Source organism: Gymnogyps californianus, chromosome 1, assembly GCF_018139145.2.
Source record: "Gymnogyps californianus isolate 813 chromosome 1, ASM1813914v2, whole genome shotgun sequence".
NCBI lineage: Eukaryota > Metazoa > Chordata > Aves > Accipitriformes > Cathartidae > Gymnogyps > Gymnogyps californianus.
In genome coordinates this window covers 138,862,707-138,882,984 of record NC_059471.1, presented here as the reverse complement: position 1 = coordinate 138,882,984, position 20,278 = coordinate 138,862,707, and the positions used below count along the sequence as shown (strand labels likewise).

The following is a 20,278-nucleotide window of genomic DNA, read 5'->3' as shown; positions in this document are numbered from 1 at the left end:
TCAGCATTCCTAAGCACAGGAATGCATCTCAGCAGTTAGCAATTTATCGTGGTGATTATAGCAATCTATTTGCGGTACAAATGCCAAAAAGCAAGAGAGGTTTTGGAATGATTTTTCTTCATAATCTTTGAAAATATGGCGAGCTTTTACTACACAACATTGGTGATCCAACAGCCACATCTTTAAGGAAAAAAAAACAAACCAGAATCATTAAAACCAGACTGAATTAGAATTTAGACCCATCTCCTTCTCTGGTGTCCTAATTTCTGGCAGATAACAGTCAAAGAGAGAAACAAAGCATGTGTGATGTTCTGCTGCCCATTACTTCACTCATGCAGATCCTGGATCTGGGGTAGCCTGGAACATACCAAGATACACCATACCACATTTTTTTTAGAATAATTCACTAACTCAGGTTGTGTCCTGTGTTTTAAAATAGTAAACAATCAGGATATCGCAGTTCATTAGTGACCCTGAATCTTCCAGTGACACACCACGTGAATCACTAAAAAAAAATTACTATCTTGCCGCACCTCAATTCTAACCATCTAGAAAAACTGAAATGTTTTCCAAAACAAAAGCTTGTTCTAGCAACTTAATAAAAGGCTGAAAATCACAGCCGTGTCAACAGGATTACATGCTGCTACTTTGAATGAAGGTATCATGTCATCAGTGAAAGACATTACTACAAACTACCATACTCTTGTTAAGTTTTCAAACTCGCTCACAGATTGCAAAGTGTGTCCTTAATTTCCTTACACATGTTCTTATGCTTCTGATAGTAGAAAACACTCAGCTGAAGTACAAGGACATGCACTATTCAAACTGGGGACGGACTTACTGCAGAGAAAGGAGAAATTCTGCCACTGCTCTCCACTTGCAGCAGCACGAGACAGGTATATACCCCATCACCTAACAGAGATGGGTATGTACGTGCTCAGAATGTCCTGTCACTCCCAGCAGCAACATCCAGCCCAATTCATATCACAACAAATTACTACCAAAGCCACATGAGACACCGGAGCTGATCCAGCAGCTTGCTGGATCGGGCTAGTAAATAAGAGACTTCTCAGTCTCTCTCACCCAGTCTGACTGCATGATTTTCCCTCTTCTCTTGCTCCAGTTCTGGTTGCTTGCTGGACTCTTTCCTGAACCAATTCAGCTTTCCAAACCAACAGAACACTGTTCTCTATTTCCATTTTTCTGTATATTGTTGTTAGGTTATTGTTTTACTTATGTGGTTAAGTGAGCTGAATCAACTCATAGAGGAGGTCAGACAAGCAGCATAACCAACCTTAGGGAGCAGGCAAAGAGAATTCCATAGCTGGAAGAGGGAGTTTTTTTCCTTTTGAGAACAGAGGGATGTTAGATCTGCTCTATCCTTCTCACATCATTTCACCCTAAATGACAAGTACGTAAGTGACCTGCACACCTGCTGCTTTAACTCTGCAGGAAAGATTTTTCCACTAATGGGAAACTTTCCCCTGATTGACAGATTACTGCACCAAAATCAATGCCTTTAAAAACAACCCTCTCCCCTCCCCTTTCCAAAACTGCTGCAATTTATTTGTGAACTGACTGGAAAACCACACGAAGGTCTTGCAGTGAGAAACTGAAGTAAATAGCATGTGTAGCAATTAATAATGCAAATCATAGATAGAGGCATGAGACTGTAAAGGCATGCTGCATGAATCATGCACATTCCCTGGCTGGGAATTTAGGGAGCGATTAGAATCACAGTACAGACTGTTTATAGTAGGAAGGAAAAGAAGACACCTTTCTCTGCATTTCCCCACACCCACACCACACAAATGAATCACTGAATTAAAGTGCTACTCTACCTGAAAGGTCACTGCTTTCAATTCTCCGCAGGTCTGAATCAGCCCAGAACAACTTGCCTAGCTGGCTGTCAATAGCTAAGGCTATGGGCTTGCTCAAACCACTGAAAAAAAGGACCTCTCGTTCAGTTCCATCCAATGCTGCTCTCTCAATTTTAGGAGACCTTTCCTGTAGGTTGGTGAAATACATGTATCTGGAATAGGAACGATTAGAGGAAAAAAAGTTTATTTGATCTTTCCACATTTTTGCTGTATGACCAAGACATCTTAACAAATAGCAAAGATATTTTTCCTTTTGACAAACAGAAACTAACCAGCAGCAAGAAAACAATTTGATTCTCAAGACCTTCAGCCTGAATTTTCCTCATCACTACTTCAGCTACATACCCTTTCTCTGGATTCACCACAATGGCCCTGGGCCTATCTTGATCTCCTTTGAGCACCACTCCCATGGGTCTCCCATCCAGGCGTGTCACATTGATCACATTAGTAGCTTCACAGGTCCAATAGATATAGCGGCTGTAGATGTCAATGCTCAGGTCATAAGGCTGCATATCTAGGTTCTGATTGGGAACTGGACTTGTCACAACAGTGAGGCTCTACAAAGGAAAGAAAAACAACCCACAGAAAAGCATTTAATCTGATCCAACGTGAGAAATTTTATTTGCTATGGATGCACCACATCAAACTACTGCTCAGCAAAAGGAGGTGGCCAAAATACTATCATAAAGTAAGGAGACACCCAGGCCAGTTGCCCCACCAACACCTTTGATCAGATATAGTCACTTAGTCCTGATGGTTTGTTGTAATGGCAATCATGTGAGTTGGTTGCAGCGCATAAGACTCAGCAAGTTTGACCAATACATCCAAATTGTCTCGATGCTGAGGATTCAGGGTCAGCTTCCGTGTTTCTTCTGCGTCCTTGACAACTCTAAGTTCAGTTTGGATAGACCCAAACCCAGCACATTTAGCACTCTACAACAGAAATGCATCACCACTAATTCCCAAAGCTGCAGCTGAACGGATAAAAACACAGGCAAAGTGAGGCCAGACAGCACTTAAAATTCTTTCCTCCTCCACCATCGCTGCCATCACACTTGGGGGACATAACATAAGGATGAATAATAAATGGAAAGGCAACTCTGCCAACAGACAGAAACGACATAAGCTAGCGTATGACAGTGACTTTAGAGCATTTCCAGCTAATACCTTTCTGCTTCAAAGTTCTTGCCTTCTACTGGTCCAGACCTCTGGAGTTCACATGCCTTTCTTTTTTAATTTACTATTTTTTAAGAAAGAAACTGTATAGTCTCCCGATAGTGAAAGGTGAACTTAACTGACATCTTCCATGAACTTTTCAAAAAAATCTTAAGAGGATTGATAACTCGCAAAATATGACCTTACATCATCTTTTTGGAAAACTTCATGCTTTTGAGGTGAACAGCCTCCACCCTCTCACCCCCAAATTAAACTTAACCATAAAATTTGCCTAACTTTATTTGGCTTGTCACCTCTATGAAAGGGTGTGCCTACAAGCCTTACATTTGTTTATTCTGCTGAAGCTGGCAAAAACTTGGTGCCTTTGACTAGTTTTGGGTGTTAAATTACTTAGATATTCCAAAATCAAAACCATTGCTAAATTAAGAGTTAAGGCTGAAGACCGTTTCAGCAGGATCCAACTACCACCACTCCCACCACCAGAAACCACACTCTATTACAAATTAAACTGAATATAGTACCTCTGTGTTGTTCATCTTAGTCTCCCGCTCCTCCCCCATTCAAAAAATCAGGAAGAAAAAAATCTATTTTAGAATGTGAAAATGAGTAAGCAGTCATTGCTCACAATTAACCTCACTAAACCTGTATCACCTTTTACCTTCTACCCGACTCCACTTCTTCTGTATTCCCCAGTCAAATACATTTTCCCAAGCCTGCCACATCTCACAGGTCACTAGTTTCAACCTCCTCACTCAGTGCCTCGGTGGTTGACAACAACTCTCTTCCTATCCCCACCAGAACCTGGGGGGCTTCAGACACAGCTGTGTGCTCACAAAGTCCCACCCTCTTCATTTCAGAGTCAATGCCCCTGCACCCTGCTCATTTGCAACTTTTCCTTCTCTCTGACACGCTCCATTTCTCCCAAAAACGTTCCCATCCACGTTTCACTTCTCTCAAACATGAGCTTCCAACAGCCCCAGCCAAAAGACAGCGTTGAGCAAAAAATGCACTGTGAACAACAGTATCTTTAAGTTGGCCTTAGTTTTCCAATGTTTTATTTCCTGCTGCACCTCCCAGATTACCCGCTGAGGACTCCAGAAACTCCAGATGCCACTTGTTTTGCCAAGTGACAGCTAGTAATCTACAGGAAGTCCATGTATCTAAATTATTCATGTACAATCATTCATTGTTGGGTGTAGGGCATGCCTTCCTCATCTTTTAGTAATTGCATCACCCGCAGGATACCTGGCTGCCGTCTTCCTGTGCCTTCCGGATGATGTTCTGCCGAGAATCAATCCAGTACAGTTGTTTATCCAGGGGGTCGTAATCGATGGCTCGAACGTTCCTGAGACTATGGATAGGGAGTATGATATCTGGACTCTGCTGCTCATCTATCACCATGCGATTAATTGCATTCTTCTGACTGAACAACAGAAAGGTTGTAGGAGCTTGATGGGTTAAAAAAAAAAAAAAAAAAAAGAGGGTGAAAGCATTACACATAGCAATAACATTGGGTATTTGTATGTTCAATAACGAAAATGACAAAATATAACCAGATAGTACCTATTATTTCATTTCCCTTCTCCCTCTTCCTTTGCCAAAAAAAAACCAAAACCCCCAAACCAAAACCCAACAAAAACCCCAAACAAAAAACCTCAAAACAAAATGTAAAAATACCAACCTCTGATCAGTTTGGAAAGCCTTTCAAATGACCTCTTTTTACTATAAAAGTCTGAAAGTGGATGTGACAGGCAAAGATAATTTTGTACGTCGCAGGACTAATGAATGTGAAGACTTCTGTCAAAATCACCTCAAAGAAGAATGGTCAACCATGGCTCTCAAAGAACTGTCAATTTTCTTTCTAAAGGGGACCCAGGGAAATGCAGCTCCACTATTTTGAAGTTGAACCTTCTGCTAGGTACACTTCTACTTGCAGAGGAAGCTGAGCAAAAGCCACCACTGGTTCCTTATTTAGAGGTCCCAGGGAAGAGAGATTGCCATCAGAGTGGTTCAGTCCTGTTCCCACAAACCCTCCTTCTGCCTGCACAGGAATGGAACAACAACAACTAAGTCACAGGAAAATCTCTTAGGTGTGTGCAAGGCTGCATTTTTGGAGAAAAATCTATTCACTCTTCTCAAATTTATATATCTTTCTTATTTCTAGGTGCTCATCTGGGAATGCTAACCTGCAATCAGAAAAAAAAAAAACCCAACTGATGCTCTGCTCCAGCTTTCCAGATGCTCAGCAAAAATTTCCTGGACAAATGATTTTTTTTCTTAGAAATACCATCAAACATCAGAAAATAAGACTTTCTCACCCCATATAGCTGTAGTTTACCGGCTGTACCTTACAGTAAGTGCACAAGGCATTTAATACATCGTTAAAAGGAAATTATCCCTGTATTACATAACTGGGTCAGAAATCAGAGGAGGTAGTTAAAGCATTTTCCCTTTTCACAGCGTTCTTTTCAATAACGGTCTACCTGGAGCCACTGCTGTGCAAGACAGTACAAGAGCCAGCAGCTAGAAATGCAGTTTGCAGCCTCCCTGAAGTTTGTACAATCAATTCGCTATAGCACAAGTCCGGAGACATTAGCAGTGGGACACTGCACTCATTCAATCCAGCCTGTAAAACAGGTAAGGCAGCACCTTGGAAAGACAAGGTAGCAAAAGTCTTCCAGAGAACATCACCACCTTGTTTTGTTATTTTAGGCATGCACTTTGAACATTTATCCTGGCTGCTGGGAAAAAAAAAAAAGGTGGGGGGAAGTTTCCTTGGTAACCAACACTCAGTCCTAACATCCTATAACAATCAGGCCTAATTGCAAGGTATTTTTGCTTTCTGGAAAACCTGTATTTCCCCTCCAAGTGTTTCTCCAATAATCTAAGCTGCCTTCTACTTAGCTCTAAACTGTAGAAGAAAGCACAAAAAAAAGGCAAAGCAAAGTTTATATGAATGTGTACGGCAAAATAACAGTTTCAGAAAACATCAGTATTCTTACCAAGCAGTTAAGAGAGTAGTAGAAAGGGAAAAAAGCTTAAGATAAAACAGTGCAGGTAAACACACCATCATAAGCATCTAAAATCCTTTCTGCTTTTCCCCAAAGACACCCTCTCACTGTCTAAGATTGCCTGGCTTCCAACTTTGAACTGATGGCTCATTATAAAAAGCAACAGCAGAATTTCCCCCTTGAGTCCCCACATCTCAAACAGTACCAATTTCAGAAATCCGTTCCCAGTTTTCATCATTCTCCCTCCCGACAGTCACATATTTTAACTATATTTTTGGCAGGCAAATGGAGTGCAACAAGCATGTCTCTTGTGTAACACTGCCTTCAAACTTCATGACACATGGTAGGTCTGATGAGATACCAGATCTCAGAGCAGTGTGTCCTTCCAGTAATTCAAAGAATCTATGTACGCATGAGCAGGGTAATCCAGAAGGGAGGAACTGGCCTCTAGACAGGGCTTGGGCTAATAATAATGTTCAGGAGTACATAAGCAAGTAAAACAGGCAAAAGAAAGTTAAAACGATTCATGCTCCAATTATAGCGGCCAAGAAAAAAAAATAAATTATACGCAGAGAAGCCTAAGTCTCCAATTACCTACAAATGAGAAGTTGGAAAATTCTCAGGTTTGAACATGGCAGAAGGAAAACTCCTAATACCTCACAAACGGCCCTGAACTGTACCACAGGGAAATGGTTCTATTTGCTCACACATATTTCCTGTATTTTTCTCCTTCGTTTCCAAGAGCGTTTTCACAAGAAAACATGACCTTTGATCACTTTGCTACTTATTCTCCACTGGAAGTGAAATTCCTCCACCTACAAAATCACAGTCATCACCAGAGAGGTGCCAGCTGTGCCTCTAACTCGCCGGAAGGTGTGAGAGTGTTAGTGTACAAGAATCCAGTTGTCATGCAAGCACCCCTTGCAATAAAAAAAGAAAGGAGGAGTACAGGACACATGGAGGGGTGGAAAAGCAGAGTTTTCCGAAGAGTATGATTTTCAAAAAATGCCATGAGGTGGCATTCGTGGAACAAGCTGCCCTGTTTTTGGCTTTAAAACAACAGTTGGATCTCTCTACTCATGCATAATGTGGATGAGATACAATCTGTCTCTCTGTACCATGAATCTCTTCACCCACTGACTAATCTGAATGACACCAGTGGAAATCAGCCATCCAGTGTGGCTGCCAAAATTATGAGCTTCACTGGCAGCCAGTTATTGAGAGATGGATAAATAATTTGGTTAGAAACTAATTACACACAGCCTGAGGGGCCTTGCGGTTCGTATTCTGCACAACAATAAAGAAAAATGGGGCTTGGCTGCACTGAGATCAGAAATCTGAAGTGCTGGGGAGGCTGTGGCTAAGCCTCTCCTCACTGAGGAAGAAACACTTTTAGGGGTACGAGAGTGGCCCACCTCAGCATCTCATCAGCCAGCAAACACAGCTACTATAGAATTAAATCTTGACCACCTAAAAGCTACACAAAGTCCAGAATATAGACTAAACTATCACATATCCTTTATGTCAGGCAAGTTTAGAAATAAATAAGCATATAAATAAACAAGTGAGTAAGCACTTGAGGAGGGTTTGACAGACAGATACAAAACCAAAAGCATTTTGAGCTGTCCTGTTTACACAGATTTAGCTGAGTCACTGAAAACATTCACTAACAGCCACTCTTCTTATTTTACAGTGATATTGGTATGTTGCAAGACTTTTTTTTTGCTTTCAGTATCCTATCTTCTCTTAAAATTCAGTACAATTTTAGTATTAGAAAATTATGTTTTAAAATACATATTTTTATTGCCATCTTTATCCAGTCATATATCCTGCTTCCTATGGAGGAAGGGAGGCTAAGGAAGCAAAAATTTTTCAAACCCACATTCAGCATTAAAAATAGAAACTAGCTTTAACTTAGCCTATCAGCAAACAAGCTTCACCATCTCACGTAAAAATAAAACTCTTCTTTCCTCCAAGTACAATGCTTGCATCTGTTACTAAACACATCTGCTTCTCTGTTTTATTTTCATTCATTATGGCTTACCACTACAAGTCCTGTTGTCAGAGTTCAAGGAATAGTGAGCTGGGCAGCCACAGACAAAACCACCAACAGGGACTGCTAAGCACAGGTGAGAGCAGTGACCATTGCTAGAGGCACACTCATTCCAGCCTGCCTGCCTGGAGGAATGGAAGACCAAGATGTCCATAACGTAATCCAAATGCCCTTGGATGATAGTTCGGTTCTGGCCACTGGTCTTGTTGGCTCGTTCAATGCTACGTCGGCTCCAGTCTGTCCAGTAAATGTAATCCTGATACTGAGTCAAGCCGAATGGGTGAGGCAAGTCATCAGCTATAATCTCACGGTCAAGGCCTGTTTCCAAAAAGGAAGGGAGAGAATAAGCAGAATTATATGGGGACAAACAATATGCTGTTTAATGCTGTTGGACATGTCCCCAGCACAGAAAGGTTAACACATAATTACTTTAAAGTTACTATTTCATTATTACGAAAGTAAATCATAAAGTAACGTACAATATTCAAAAGACCATCCTGAAGTCTCAGAGCACAGAAATGTGCTACTCCTGCTTGCGATTCACGGAAGAGAATGTATTTTACTAAAGAAAAAAGTCTCAGTTTTGAAAATGATCAGGGTTCTCAGAAAGATTCTGTCCTTTCCCTCCTCCCCAAAACAAACAGGATCCCTCTGAAGGAGATGCAGGATTCTGACACTGTATTCCCAGTTCAGCATCTCTCACACCACGTTTGGGTCTCTGCCCACTGCTTACAGAGAGAGAATTGTTATGAGCTTAATAAAATTCTACATCGTATTATGAGAAAAATTAAATGCACAAGGTTAAACTAACCTGTCTCTGGAATGTCGTAACAGGAAAGAGCAGCCAGAAACTCAAGGCAGGAAACAGTTAATTGTGTATACCGTGGAAATGTTAACAGACCTTAAGGAGCAGGGCATGGGGAGGGAAATTATTTCAACTACATTATTTCAACCACTTCATTACCATGGGATGTCCTGCTGTCTAGTCACAGAAAATGAACAGGAGATTATGAAGCGAGAAGTCGTTCCCTCTTTGCACAGAGCAGACAAGGATGCACAGCCCTGCACTCTGCTGTCACTAGCCACAAGCACAGGGAAGATGAAATTCTAATGCTATGTCCAGTTCCATGGTACACAGGGGAACACTGAGCCAGCCTCAACAGCACACCAAAATACATGAGAAGCTGCAGAAAAGCTTTTATATTACATATAATTCCTATAATGCATTTTCCTGTTTTGATCTTTTTCTAGCTTTGTTCCACTATTGCAAATGTACTGTTTAAAGTAGACTAAATCCTTAAATACTGGCTAATGATAATGCTAATCTGAATAATTTGGCACACAACAAGGCAGTCCGCTCCTGTGGGTGCTGAGAAGTTAAAAAAAAAAGATACTAGATACTGTGCAAATCTGAGAGGGCTTGGGTCCTCAGTACACTACCCCAGGACAGTGAAAGAATAAAATATTCCACCTCCATTGTCCATAAAATGACCACACAGACCCCAGCATGAGAGCACCTCCCTGGTGACCTGTACTAGCTAGGAAAAGCTCCTTAGTGTGCAGGACACTGGGGAAAAAAAGCGCCTGAACCCGGAGGATACCAACAAAGATTAAAAACCAAACTGTACTAAATTACATTGTGAAAAATGTCCAATAAGCTGTTGTTATCTTGGCTTTCTCTCTACCTTTCTACAGATGATGAAGTGTTTGTTATGTATTTGCCAGTGCTCTTCAAAGCAGCAAAACAAGACTCTCCAAAACACTGGAAGTTGACAGCTTTGTCCTACATATAACTGAAAACATGTACAGTTTGTATAATTTTAACTTTGTGAGCAACTACATCACCTACAAGAAAACTGAGGCCTCGCTAAATGCTGTGTTGCATAAACATCAATTATAGAAGCAAATGTTAAAGGCGCGTGAGTTTGGAAAAATCTGTTTTTGTCTTAAGACATGTATCTTCGCATTATTTAAGCAATAATTTGCCACAGGGAACTGTGAAAAAGCAGCAGCATCCCCACGACGCTGCCCAGGGCTCCGGGGCTCACCTAGCATGTTGGAGGATTCTATCAGGTTGGTATCAAGGTCAGTCCAGTACAGTCGTCTTTTAGCATAATCAATAGTCAGGCCATTAGCACGTCCCACATTTGGTACCAAAGTAGTCCGCTCACTGCCATCCATAGCAGCTCTATCAATTTTTGGCTTACCACCCCATTCAGTCCAGTACATAAACCTGATTAAAAGGACAAAAGAGAAAAAAATTTTTTAAAAAAATCACATTTAATCCAGAAGAGAACTCAAGGGGAGAAACAAAACAAAACAAAAATCCTTAGAAATAATAAGAGAAAAACAAGAGCTGTAAATTTGAGCATTTATTAAGCCCCATTACACTAAATGTTTTTTCAAAATACAAGCAAGGAAGTGAGTCAAGTTTCCTCAAAATGCTTCCAACGTTATTTTTTCCACTTGGAGCTGGATTTTCACCACCAAGTTCTATATGAAAGCACTTCAATCTTAACTAATCCATGCATGTCAGTTAAAAGGCAAAAGGTTGGCAGCTGGGCACCTTCATTGATACCTGGTTATTTAGCAAGATATTTTCCATGGCACTTAGCTTCTGTTTCTATTCAGCTGTCCATCAAATGAAGGAATACAAAAAGGTAGGTATGCAGGGTACTTTTGTTAATAGGTGCCACTGCTCATCTCCACACAATTAAGTCAATCAGCCATGTAACAGTGTGTTACATTTCAGCCAAGGACAGAATAACACAAAACTGTATGGCATTTCCACTGGAGCAAAAGTACAAACTATTACATACGCACATGCTGGTTTCTGCCTAATTTGGCAGAAGCACAGACTTGCACATATTTACATTTTCTTTAGGCACTGTACAGTAGAGAGAGCTGTATATTTGACATTTGGTGGCTAGTTAGTCACTTCTTCCAAAATGTAAAGCCAATATCATTTTAAAAACAAGTGAGACATAGCTAGCCAATGTTTACACCTTTCTGCTTTAATACCTCTAGTAACAAACACCTCTGAAATGCTTTTAATTTCAACCAACCACACAGTGGGAAAGGTTGCTTCAGAAACTGATGATCAAGGGGGAGCTATTCTTTAGACACCAGGAATACTTGCAATTTTTTCTTAAAAATTTTGCAAGTAATTTGTGCATAAATTTTGTGCATAAATTTTGCAAATTTTACACAGCATGGACCTAAGTGTTAGAATTGCCCCCATGGTAGCAATGCCATGAAAACTTCCATATAAAGTACAATGACATAGCTCAGCTATAAGACAAAAGGAAAAACAGGCATTCAGACTCAAAACTAAAGTAATTTTTTTTCTGGTCTGTGGTGAAGAGACAAAGCATTGAATTACAATAATCCTTGGAAAAAACTATTCCCAGTGTAAAATTAGAATCATCCATAACAACCTTTTGTTACAACTGAGTAACCAGATCTAACAATCTGGTTTTGGATGGCCTCTGATGTACTTGTCCAGGCAACCCCTGGCATATAAGGGCTGAACCCCATCTGTGTGTCCCACTGGGGGCAGTGCAGAACTCCTTTTGACTAAGCACTGCGACAGTTGCCACCACCTTGTTGAAATAAAGCAGCAGGAATGTGTTCCAAGTTCTCTGCATTGCCACAACTCCTGCAGTGTCACTGGAAACTGTGATAATTTCATAACACTTGAAAATGAAGTTCCCTCATTTGTAAAATAAGAATAATACAATGTTGGTATAATGTCAAAAAGGTTTTGCAGTAATTAGTTAATGTCAAATGAGCATTTCATGGTAGAAGAGCTATTTCAGAAGCTAAGTAGTTTTGCCTTGCCTTGCCCCACTCCTTCCTCCCTCCCCCTGCTTATTGCCCTACTTTTGCTATTACATTTGAATCCAACTGATAAGTTTCTTCTCAGGAAATCTTTCATTTTGGGGATAGGTAGGTATAATTGTTTCCACTCGTTCTCTGTCCTTGCTTCCCTTGTCCTTACCAACTAAAAAGGCTCCCTTATCTGAAGAAACAAATACCTTCCTTACTCTCAGACAATAAGCTTCACTCCCCCACTCTCAAGTTAAATCATTTAATACCTTTATTGGACCCTAACTTGTGATAAAAAGGATCCTCATTTTTAAAAGGACAAATATTTTCTTTTCAATGCTATAGTCCTTTTCTAATTAATGAATTCCATAAATCTAAAACTACTTTGATTCTGTGGTTAATTAAAAAACTAAATATAAATCCCTTTTTAATGAGCTGCTCTGATTTTTTTTTGTAGTATTCTTAATGATTATTCAGGACATTAAGAGCGTATTCCTCCAGCCCTCATACTCTAAATTACCAGGTTGTATTCCCAGCTCAGTTCTCTCAGGATTTACATGCAGTGCCTAACTAACATGCCCTAGAGGAAGCATTATGATGTTGTTTTTCATCGTTCATAAACATGAAATTAAATCAGCAAGTTACCCCTCAGCAGGGTCCAATGCCAGTGCCCGGGGACTGTCGAGATCTTTCCACACCAGCACTTGGCGATGCTGTCCATCCAGCTTTGACACTTCTATACGATTTGTTCCAGTATCAGCCCAATACAAGTTCTTCCCCAGCCAATCCACAGCCATGCCTTCGGGGTAATCCAAGCCAAACTCCACAACGTGTTCCAGTGCACTGCCATTCATAAACGCTCTGCTGATGGTCTGCAGGGATACAAAGATACACAGGCAAATTAGAAATTTTACCAGTCTGTCATTGGGGTGGTTGTTTTCTTTGTTGCATTTTAACCACTTTCAGATTTTAGGCATCTCATAGGAAAGAGGATCTTACAATATGCTACTTATTTGCAAGGCGAACAATGCTGCTATTCAGAAGTAATGATTTACTGTACTCTATGAATGTATTTTGTGTCAATTACAATAGCATTTCACTGGGGAAATAAATGGGATAACTAGTCTGGTTCAATTAAGCAGTCTACATGCCAAAGTGACCTTAATAACTCAGTGCCAACTTCGAGGGGGAAATATTTTGGCTCTCCCAGGACTATACAAAAGCATCGATGTTATAAGCATGGTACACTATTTAAAGCAGCCTAACGAAAAAGTTCAGGACACAACAGCAAATAGAAGAAAACAACCTAACGACCAATTAGCTCAGTAGTGCAAGTGCTTCAGTACTGATGGTTTAATTTAATTTCACTAAGCATAATTTCTTCTTGGTCTTTTATTCAAAAGACTTCTTTTAACTCTTGCCATCATGGATCAGCCTGTGATAGCAGATACAGCCAGAATTATACTTTAATAATATATCAGAGTTTAGGCATTCCCTGATTTACTATGACCACTTACAAGCCTGAAAGTAAAGAAATAATGTTAGGATGGTACAAAATTCTTTTTCGCAAACATGGGCTTCCTTTCTGTGTCCTTAATATTCCCCTCCGCACACACTCCTCATACTAATAACCCATCAGAAGCTAACACAAAGATTGATTTTTTTGTTTACTTCCCAGTTAGGATGCTACTTGCTAATTATGCCAGTTTGTGACAGTACACAGCAGGGAAGTTTGTATCTCAGTGTTCATCTGTATCACCCTTAAAAATTGATCAGATCATTGCTTTATTTTTATTTCAAACACAGCTCAAATGAATATCACACCTAAAGAGTTCAGCCAAGTTACCTCTCTGCAACTCACTTAAACTCTGTGTTTTTAACTTTTATGATTCTTCAGTTGCAAAGGTCCATAAGTTATTGTTGGCACAGGTCTCAACCCACCTGCAGAAAACTTTCTTTTACTAAAAACTAATTTTTGGTGCTCACAATTCTGACTACATCTACAACCCATGAAAAACAAAGGGAATAACTAGACTCGCTGATAACAGAGATAACAGGCAAACAATACACAGATTTCTGTCACTCTATTAACCACCACATTTAAACACCTATCTTCAACCTTTTCTGATTTGTCAGTCTAGACCCTAGACCTGTTTTACAAAGCCTGTGATCCATAACGTCTCACGTGCAGTAGCTATATAAATTAATGAATAGGTAAGACCCATTTTCACTTCCTGACACAAGACAAGGCTTCCCCCCATTAAACATACCTGGCAAAACATCTGTGATCCCTGAAACTTCCTGTCATATGGCATTCTTCTCAGCTTTCTGCCAAAAAACTTAATTTTTGCAAACTTATCCTTTATGTGAAAATGTATACACTAGATTTAAATGTGGTGGATTGACCCTGGCTGGACGCCAGGTGTCCACCAAAGCCGCTCTATCACTCCCCCTCCTCAGCTGGACAGGGGAGAGAAAATATAACAAAAGGCTCGTGGGTCAAGATAAGGACAGGGAGAGATCACTCAGCAATTACCGTCACGGGCAAAACAGACTCAACTTGGGAAAAATTAATTTAAATTATTACCAATCAAATCAGAGTAAGGTAATGAGAAATAAAACTAAATCTTAAAACACCTTCCCTCCACCCCTCCCTTCTTCCCAGGCTCAACTTCACTCCTGATTTTCTCTACCTCCTCCCCACCAGCATCGCAGGGAGACAGGGAATGGGGGTTTTGGTCAGTTCATCACACGTTGTTTCTGCCACTCCTTCCTCCTCAGGGGGAGGACTCCTCGCACTCTTCCCCTGCTCCAGCGTGGGGTCCCTCCCACGGGAGACAGTCCTCCACGAACTTCTCCAACGTGAGTCCTTCCCACGGGTTGCTGTTCTTCACAAACTGCTCCAGGGTGGGCCCCTTCCATGGGGTGCAGTCCTTCAGGAACAGACTGCTCCAGCGTGGGTCCCTGCAGGGTCATAAGTCCTGCCAGAAAACCTGCTCCAGCGTGGGCTCCTCCCTCCACGGGTCCACAGGTCCTGCCAGGAGCCTGCTCCAGCGCGGGCTTCCCATGGGGTCACAGCCTCCTTCAGGCATCCCCCTGCTCCGGCGTGGGGTCCTCCATGGGCTGCAGGTGGATATCTGCTCCACCGTGGACCGCCATGGGCTGCAGGGGGACAGCCTGCCTCACCATGGTCTTCACCACGGGCTGCAGGGGAATCTCTGCTCCGGCGCCTGGAGCACCTCCTCCCCCTCCTTCTTCACTGACCTTGGTGTCTGCAGAGTTGTTCCTCTCACATATTCTCATTTCTCTCTCCGGGCTATTGTTCCGCACAGTTTTTAACCCTTCTTAAATGTGTTATCGCAGAGGTGCTACCACTGTTGCTGATTGGCTCGGCCTTAGCCAGCAGCAGGTCCATCTTGGAGCCGGCTGGCATTGGCTCCGTCGGACACAGTGGAAGCTTCTAGCAGCTTCTCACAGAAGCCACCCCTGTAGCCCCCCCCCACTACCAAAACCTTGCCACGCAAACCCAATACAAGTGATTTACAGGAGAGAATGCTGCGAGTATGATGAAAATGTATGCCATTCTTAGTTAGAACAAGCTCTTTTACCTGTCCCTTGAATCTTGTAAATAGCATCTGTCAATCTGTTCTTAATCAAGAACCTTGTAACAACTTAATAGACAATATGGAATAAACCTCTACCTTCAGCGAAATGTCAGTCCAGTAAATCCGATTGTCTGTCACATCAAAATCCAGAGCAGAAGCTTCCTTGACTCCGGTGAGTGGAATAGCAACGTTGTTGTTGTTTGTTTCTAAAGAGATTCGTCTGATATCTGCTCTCCGAGAAAACAGCAGGAAAGCTTCTGGGACGATACAGGTCTTCATGTCATTGATGAGCTCTAAGCCTATAGGGCAAGCGCAGCGAAGGCCTTGTGGTCTGTACAGACAAAGATGGCTGCAGCCGCCATTATCCTCTGCACAAGGGTTTGTACCTAAGTATGCAACAAAAGCAAAAGCAATCATGGCAAACTGACTTCAGTTGGAAGATGCATCACATGCATCAATGACACTATGAGTCCTTTAAGAAATACATATAGTTTTTCACCTTTTATTCTCTGAATGAATTAATTTTTGTTCATTTCCTGTAATCCTTTAGACAGATGTTACTCTACTTGGCTGGAAAGCCAGTGCTTGTTTTCCTGACCCCATGAAACAAACCCAGCATTAGGGAAAGGGATCTGGACTCCAACAGCTACTGATGTTAGCAATTCACAGCACAAGCACTGAATGGACAGTAAGTATGTAAGTAAGCAAGCGTATGTTCTGCTGCCTTTTACAGTACACTGGTCCAGTTACATACCCCAGCTGTGTTCCTAGAGATGAAAAATTTGTGGATCTATTTTCACATCCAGTCAACGGTGTCTCCTCTCCAGGATGCTAGTAAAGCAGCTCTTTGCAATACTAATTTGTGTACCTGCACATGGCCCAGCATTACCAAGCTCAATTAGCCAAACAGTTGGAAAGAGGGCTGCATTTAAAGCATATGTACCTTAGGGTACCTTGTCAACATGGTAGCAGCAACACAAAGATACACCTCAACTACATTTGACTAATTTCCTGGGGTACAATCCAGACGTGGCAGCAAGAAGCTGCAAGCCCTATCCACATAGCAGGATATTCAGGGAACATGATGAGTTCTGTGATGCTACAGTTACACTGCTACCAGTGTTTGGATAGCCAACAATAGCCAATTTAAAGCTAGATCCTGCTTTTTTACACCACAGACACTACAGGGCAGAAAGTACTTCTAGCTATTTTGAAAGATGATTTTGTAGTATTGATGCGAAAAGCACTGAACAGACTAAAACTGGCTCATTCTTAGCTTTCGCATACCAGGAGCACATGTTCAGATTGCAAGATGAAAAGCTGCTACAGCTGCAGTTTCATAAACAGCTAGGCTAATCTAATAGCTGGCTGTTACAAAGAGAAGTTCTCATTTTCCATGATCCTTCTTCTCCCCTTACTGGATCCAGGGTTGTTCAGACCTATGAGCTGCTCCAATTCCCTAAGAAGCAGAAAATTACCCATTTTGGGGGGTGCCTGGTTGTTTTCCAGCTTGATATTCTTCCAAGTTAGAGAACTGAAGCACCTCACAAAAGACCTACCCCATCCCATCAAACTGCAGCCTGCAGTTATCGTGCAATAGAACTGGATTCTGCCCATTTCTAAAAATCTGTCCTGGTATAAAGTGATACCTGCAGAAGAGCACTGCTGAAACTTTCTATTTCATGTTACTTGCCTGATTAGTAGTCTCACTCACCAATTATCTGGTGGACGTTTGTAGCTTTCAGGCCCATTAGATCAGGCAGTTGATCTATGATGATCTCTCTCTCTGCCGTGCGCTTATGCACACGTTCAATACTGCGTCTTTGCCAGTCTGTCCAATAAACGTAGTCTCCCAATAACGTGAATCCAAAGATATGAGGCAGCTTGTCCTCCACCAGAACTCTTCTCCCAGTTCCGTCAGCATTCATGACCTATGGATATACACAAACTTATTAAGTATACAGAATAATTCTGTCACTATTTATCAGAGATTAATTAACTAGCTGCTCCACACTTAAGACTTCAAATTAAAAAATAATCTCTGAGCCATTAAAATGCTATCAATGTTACACAGCAGTCTAATTTAAAGAAGACTGTATTTCAACAGGTACTTATTCTAAAAGCCATGGAGGATCCCTTATGTATAAGGCTAGTCTCATAAGCTGATCATAACATGAAATTATGACACAACATTCCTTATATTTGCTTTAGAAACTAATATTACGTGTGCCTGTTAGACGTTGCCCCTCTCTCTCGTTTCTGACTTATGTCTCTTGGTTTAGTTTTAAATGGGAGACACTGTGTTTTACATGAATGAAGACAAGCTTACAATGTCAGAGTCCTGGCTCAGCATCTCGTAGTCCACAGTCCCTCCCAAGTGAGCTTTGCCCAAGTTACAGACAGCAATAAGAGGAGGCCTCACATAAATTCTGGGAGGCAAACAGTCAAGAAGATTTACAGAATATGTTTATATTCCCAAGTCTGAATAAAGAACCAGTTTTACATTCTTCAAAATTAAGTTCAGTATTTTTTGTACTAGAAGGAACAGTAATAGTCTGTAAATAATTGCATGCCTTTGATCAAGACACTTGAATTTACTGTGTCATTTTTCTCTACTGCTAAAAAGAAGTAATACCTAACTTCCTCAAAGAGGCACTGAAAGGATTAATTAAACATATGTATGCATGTTCAAGTGATCAAGTACCTTAATGAATGCCAAGTGTTATTATAAAAAGTACCATACTGACAGGAGTGAAGAGAGTTTTGTGTTTTAAGAAAGGCTTAAAAATGATTCAGCACTGCAAGTTTATAGAAAAGTTCCTTCTGAAATATTTCTGTTTGTTTCAAGTTTAAGTTTACAATATGTATACTATCCTTCCAAAAAAAGAAAAAACCCCAACCAAAACCTTAATGTAAAAACTTCCCAAAACAATGTGATTCACAAAATTCAAGGTAGCATACTAATCCCTGAAACATTAAAACATCCTTCCCACTACCCAAGGATGTTCCAAGTTAAGGACCAGAAAAGAGTGACTTACTAAATCACTGTTTTCAAATCTCTCTCACTTGTCTTGGGGAATTAAGATAGCCATAGACAAGTCTGTATGATTTCCCATTCTTCCCATGGCTCAAACCCAAAGACTTGTGCAATGACAACCTTCAGGATCAATTGGTTTAGTAACTCTGGCTAGATGGATGATGTTTTGTGGTCAGAAGAATTTCCTAGCTCACAAGAAATGAGAAGGCTAGTTTGGAGCAACTCCTACCTTTTGCCTATCCAAGCACAGATGGGGAGGGAGGAAAGGAATAGAGAAACAGAACTGAAACCCATACCTTTCTCAGCATACAGTATAACGTGCACATTAATAAAATATTTTTTAGTTCACCAAAAAAGTGGAAGAAAATGCTATGATCTTCACAATAATTCAATTTCTCCTTAAAACTATTCCCTGTCATAAACTTCCTGACATTACTGCACTTACTCTCAGTATGTTAGAATGGAAATTGAATCTTTATGTGCACATTTCCTACAGAAAAATGAAAAGGGCTCTGCATACTTGCTGGTTTGTAAGAATAAGCTCCATATTTACTTTTTTTAAAAAAGCTCATAATTACTCTGTGGAATTGGCTTTCCAAAAAATCTTCAGTCTAGCAGTGTATATGGCACGCTTCTAGAAATGCACTAATGCACACACATCACAAAAATAAGGTAAGCATTACTTGGCAAAATGGTTTTTTTTCGCCCTGCGTTCTCACTAAGATCCTTTAGAAAGTCAAGCGCAATACTTGCGGCTTCACTTTGCATTATAGTGCATTTACCATCCTAAAGCTGTGACTTATGTCCTTTACACTGATAACGAAATCCAAACATAGCTTTTCCTATCACAGATTGTTTAGCTGGGCTCAGAGCCCAGCATAATTGCCTAATTTCTGGACTTCCTTTTGAAAACAAGCCCTGCTATTCCATTTATTCTACTTCAGAAAATTTCAGCATCTGCTGGCTCTCTCAATTCCTAGCAGCATGCCTCCTACACTCTGTTTTGATAAATGAGGCTGCTAAACAACAGACTAATGACTAACTTTAGAACCAGGGACACAGATTTAACCTCTGTAAAATAAACTGTGAATTATAGTCCTTAAGCCCACCATACCCTTCAAGAAGCCATCACCACCACCAAGCAAAACTGGTCATCCCCTTTTGTCTACCACCCCTCTTCTAACCACACCACAGTCATCTTACATTTCTGTGATGACTTGTTTCCCCCTCCCCCTTAAACTACAGAGGCAAGCCATTTGCTTGCAACTAATTAATATATGGCAATTAGTGCTTGCTAAGCAGACCAAAAAGATACACAGAATGGATGGATGTTGCAAAGTGAATCAACTAAAACCACACAGTAACAACCACTAAAACATCACTATCACAAAGGAGTGTCTTTAGATACTACACTTTTTGCCTTGTACTTATAAAAAGAAGAAATGTCTATATTTAAGGGGGTGCTTAACTACTGGCAAAGAGAATTAGTTGGAAGGTGTATGGTGTGAGATTAACTTTCTCTGGCAAACTCTAAAAGGGGAGCTGTTCAAATAAGCTTCCTCTTACACTGAAAGAAATTCAGGAAAAGAGATGGGAGGACTTAAGGATTAAGTATCTGCTTTTAATTAGTTTTTGTTTTGCCACATACAGGTTATTTTGAAAGACAGCTTTATGTCACCTAGACAAAA

The 20,278-nt window shown here is 40.8% G+C and overlaps 1 protein-coding gene across 1 annotated transcript in view; it reads right to left on the bottom strand.

Annotated features, from left to right (window-relative positions):
• LRP6 (LDL receptor related protein 6) overlaps window positions 1-20,278 on the bottom strand; it is a 126,154-nt gene that overhangs the window by 14,446 nt on the left and 91,430 nt on the right. Inside the window, exons 8-15 of the mRNA XM_050894834.1 lie at window positions 17,268-17,484; window positions 15,650-15,939; window positions 12,594-12,820; window positions 10,169-10,353; window positions 8,112-8,438; window positions 4,302-4,504; window positions 2,226-2,437; window positions 1,842-2,032 (exon numbers count right to left, since the gene is read on the bottom strand). Coding sequence (XP_050750791.1) covers window positions 1,842-2,032; window positions 2,226-2,437; window positions 4,302-4,504; window positions 8,112-8,438; window positions 10,169-10,353; window positions 12,594-12,820; window positions 15,650-15,939; window positions 17,268-17,484 — 1,852 coding nt within the window. The remainder of the gene's footprint in view (window positions 1-1,841; window positions 2,033-2,225; window positions 2,438-4,301; window positions 4,505-8,111; window positions 8,439-10,168; window positions 10,354-12,593; window positions 12,821-15,649; window positions 15,940-17,267; window positions 17,485-20,278) is intronic.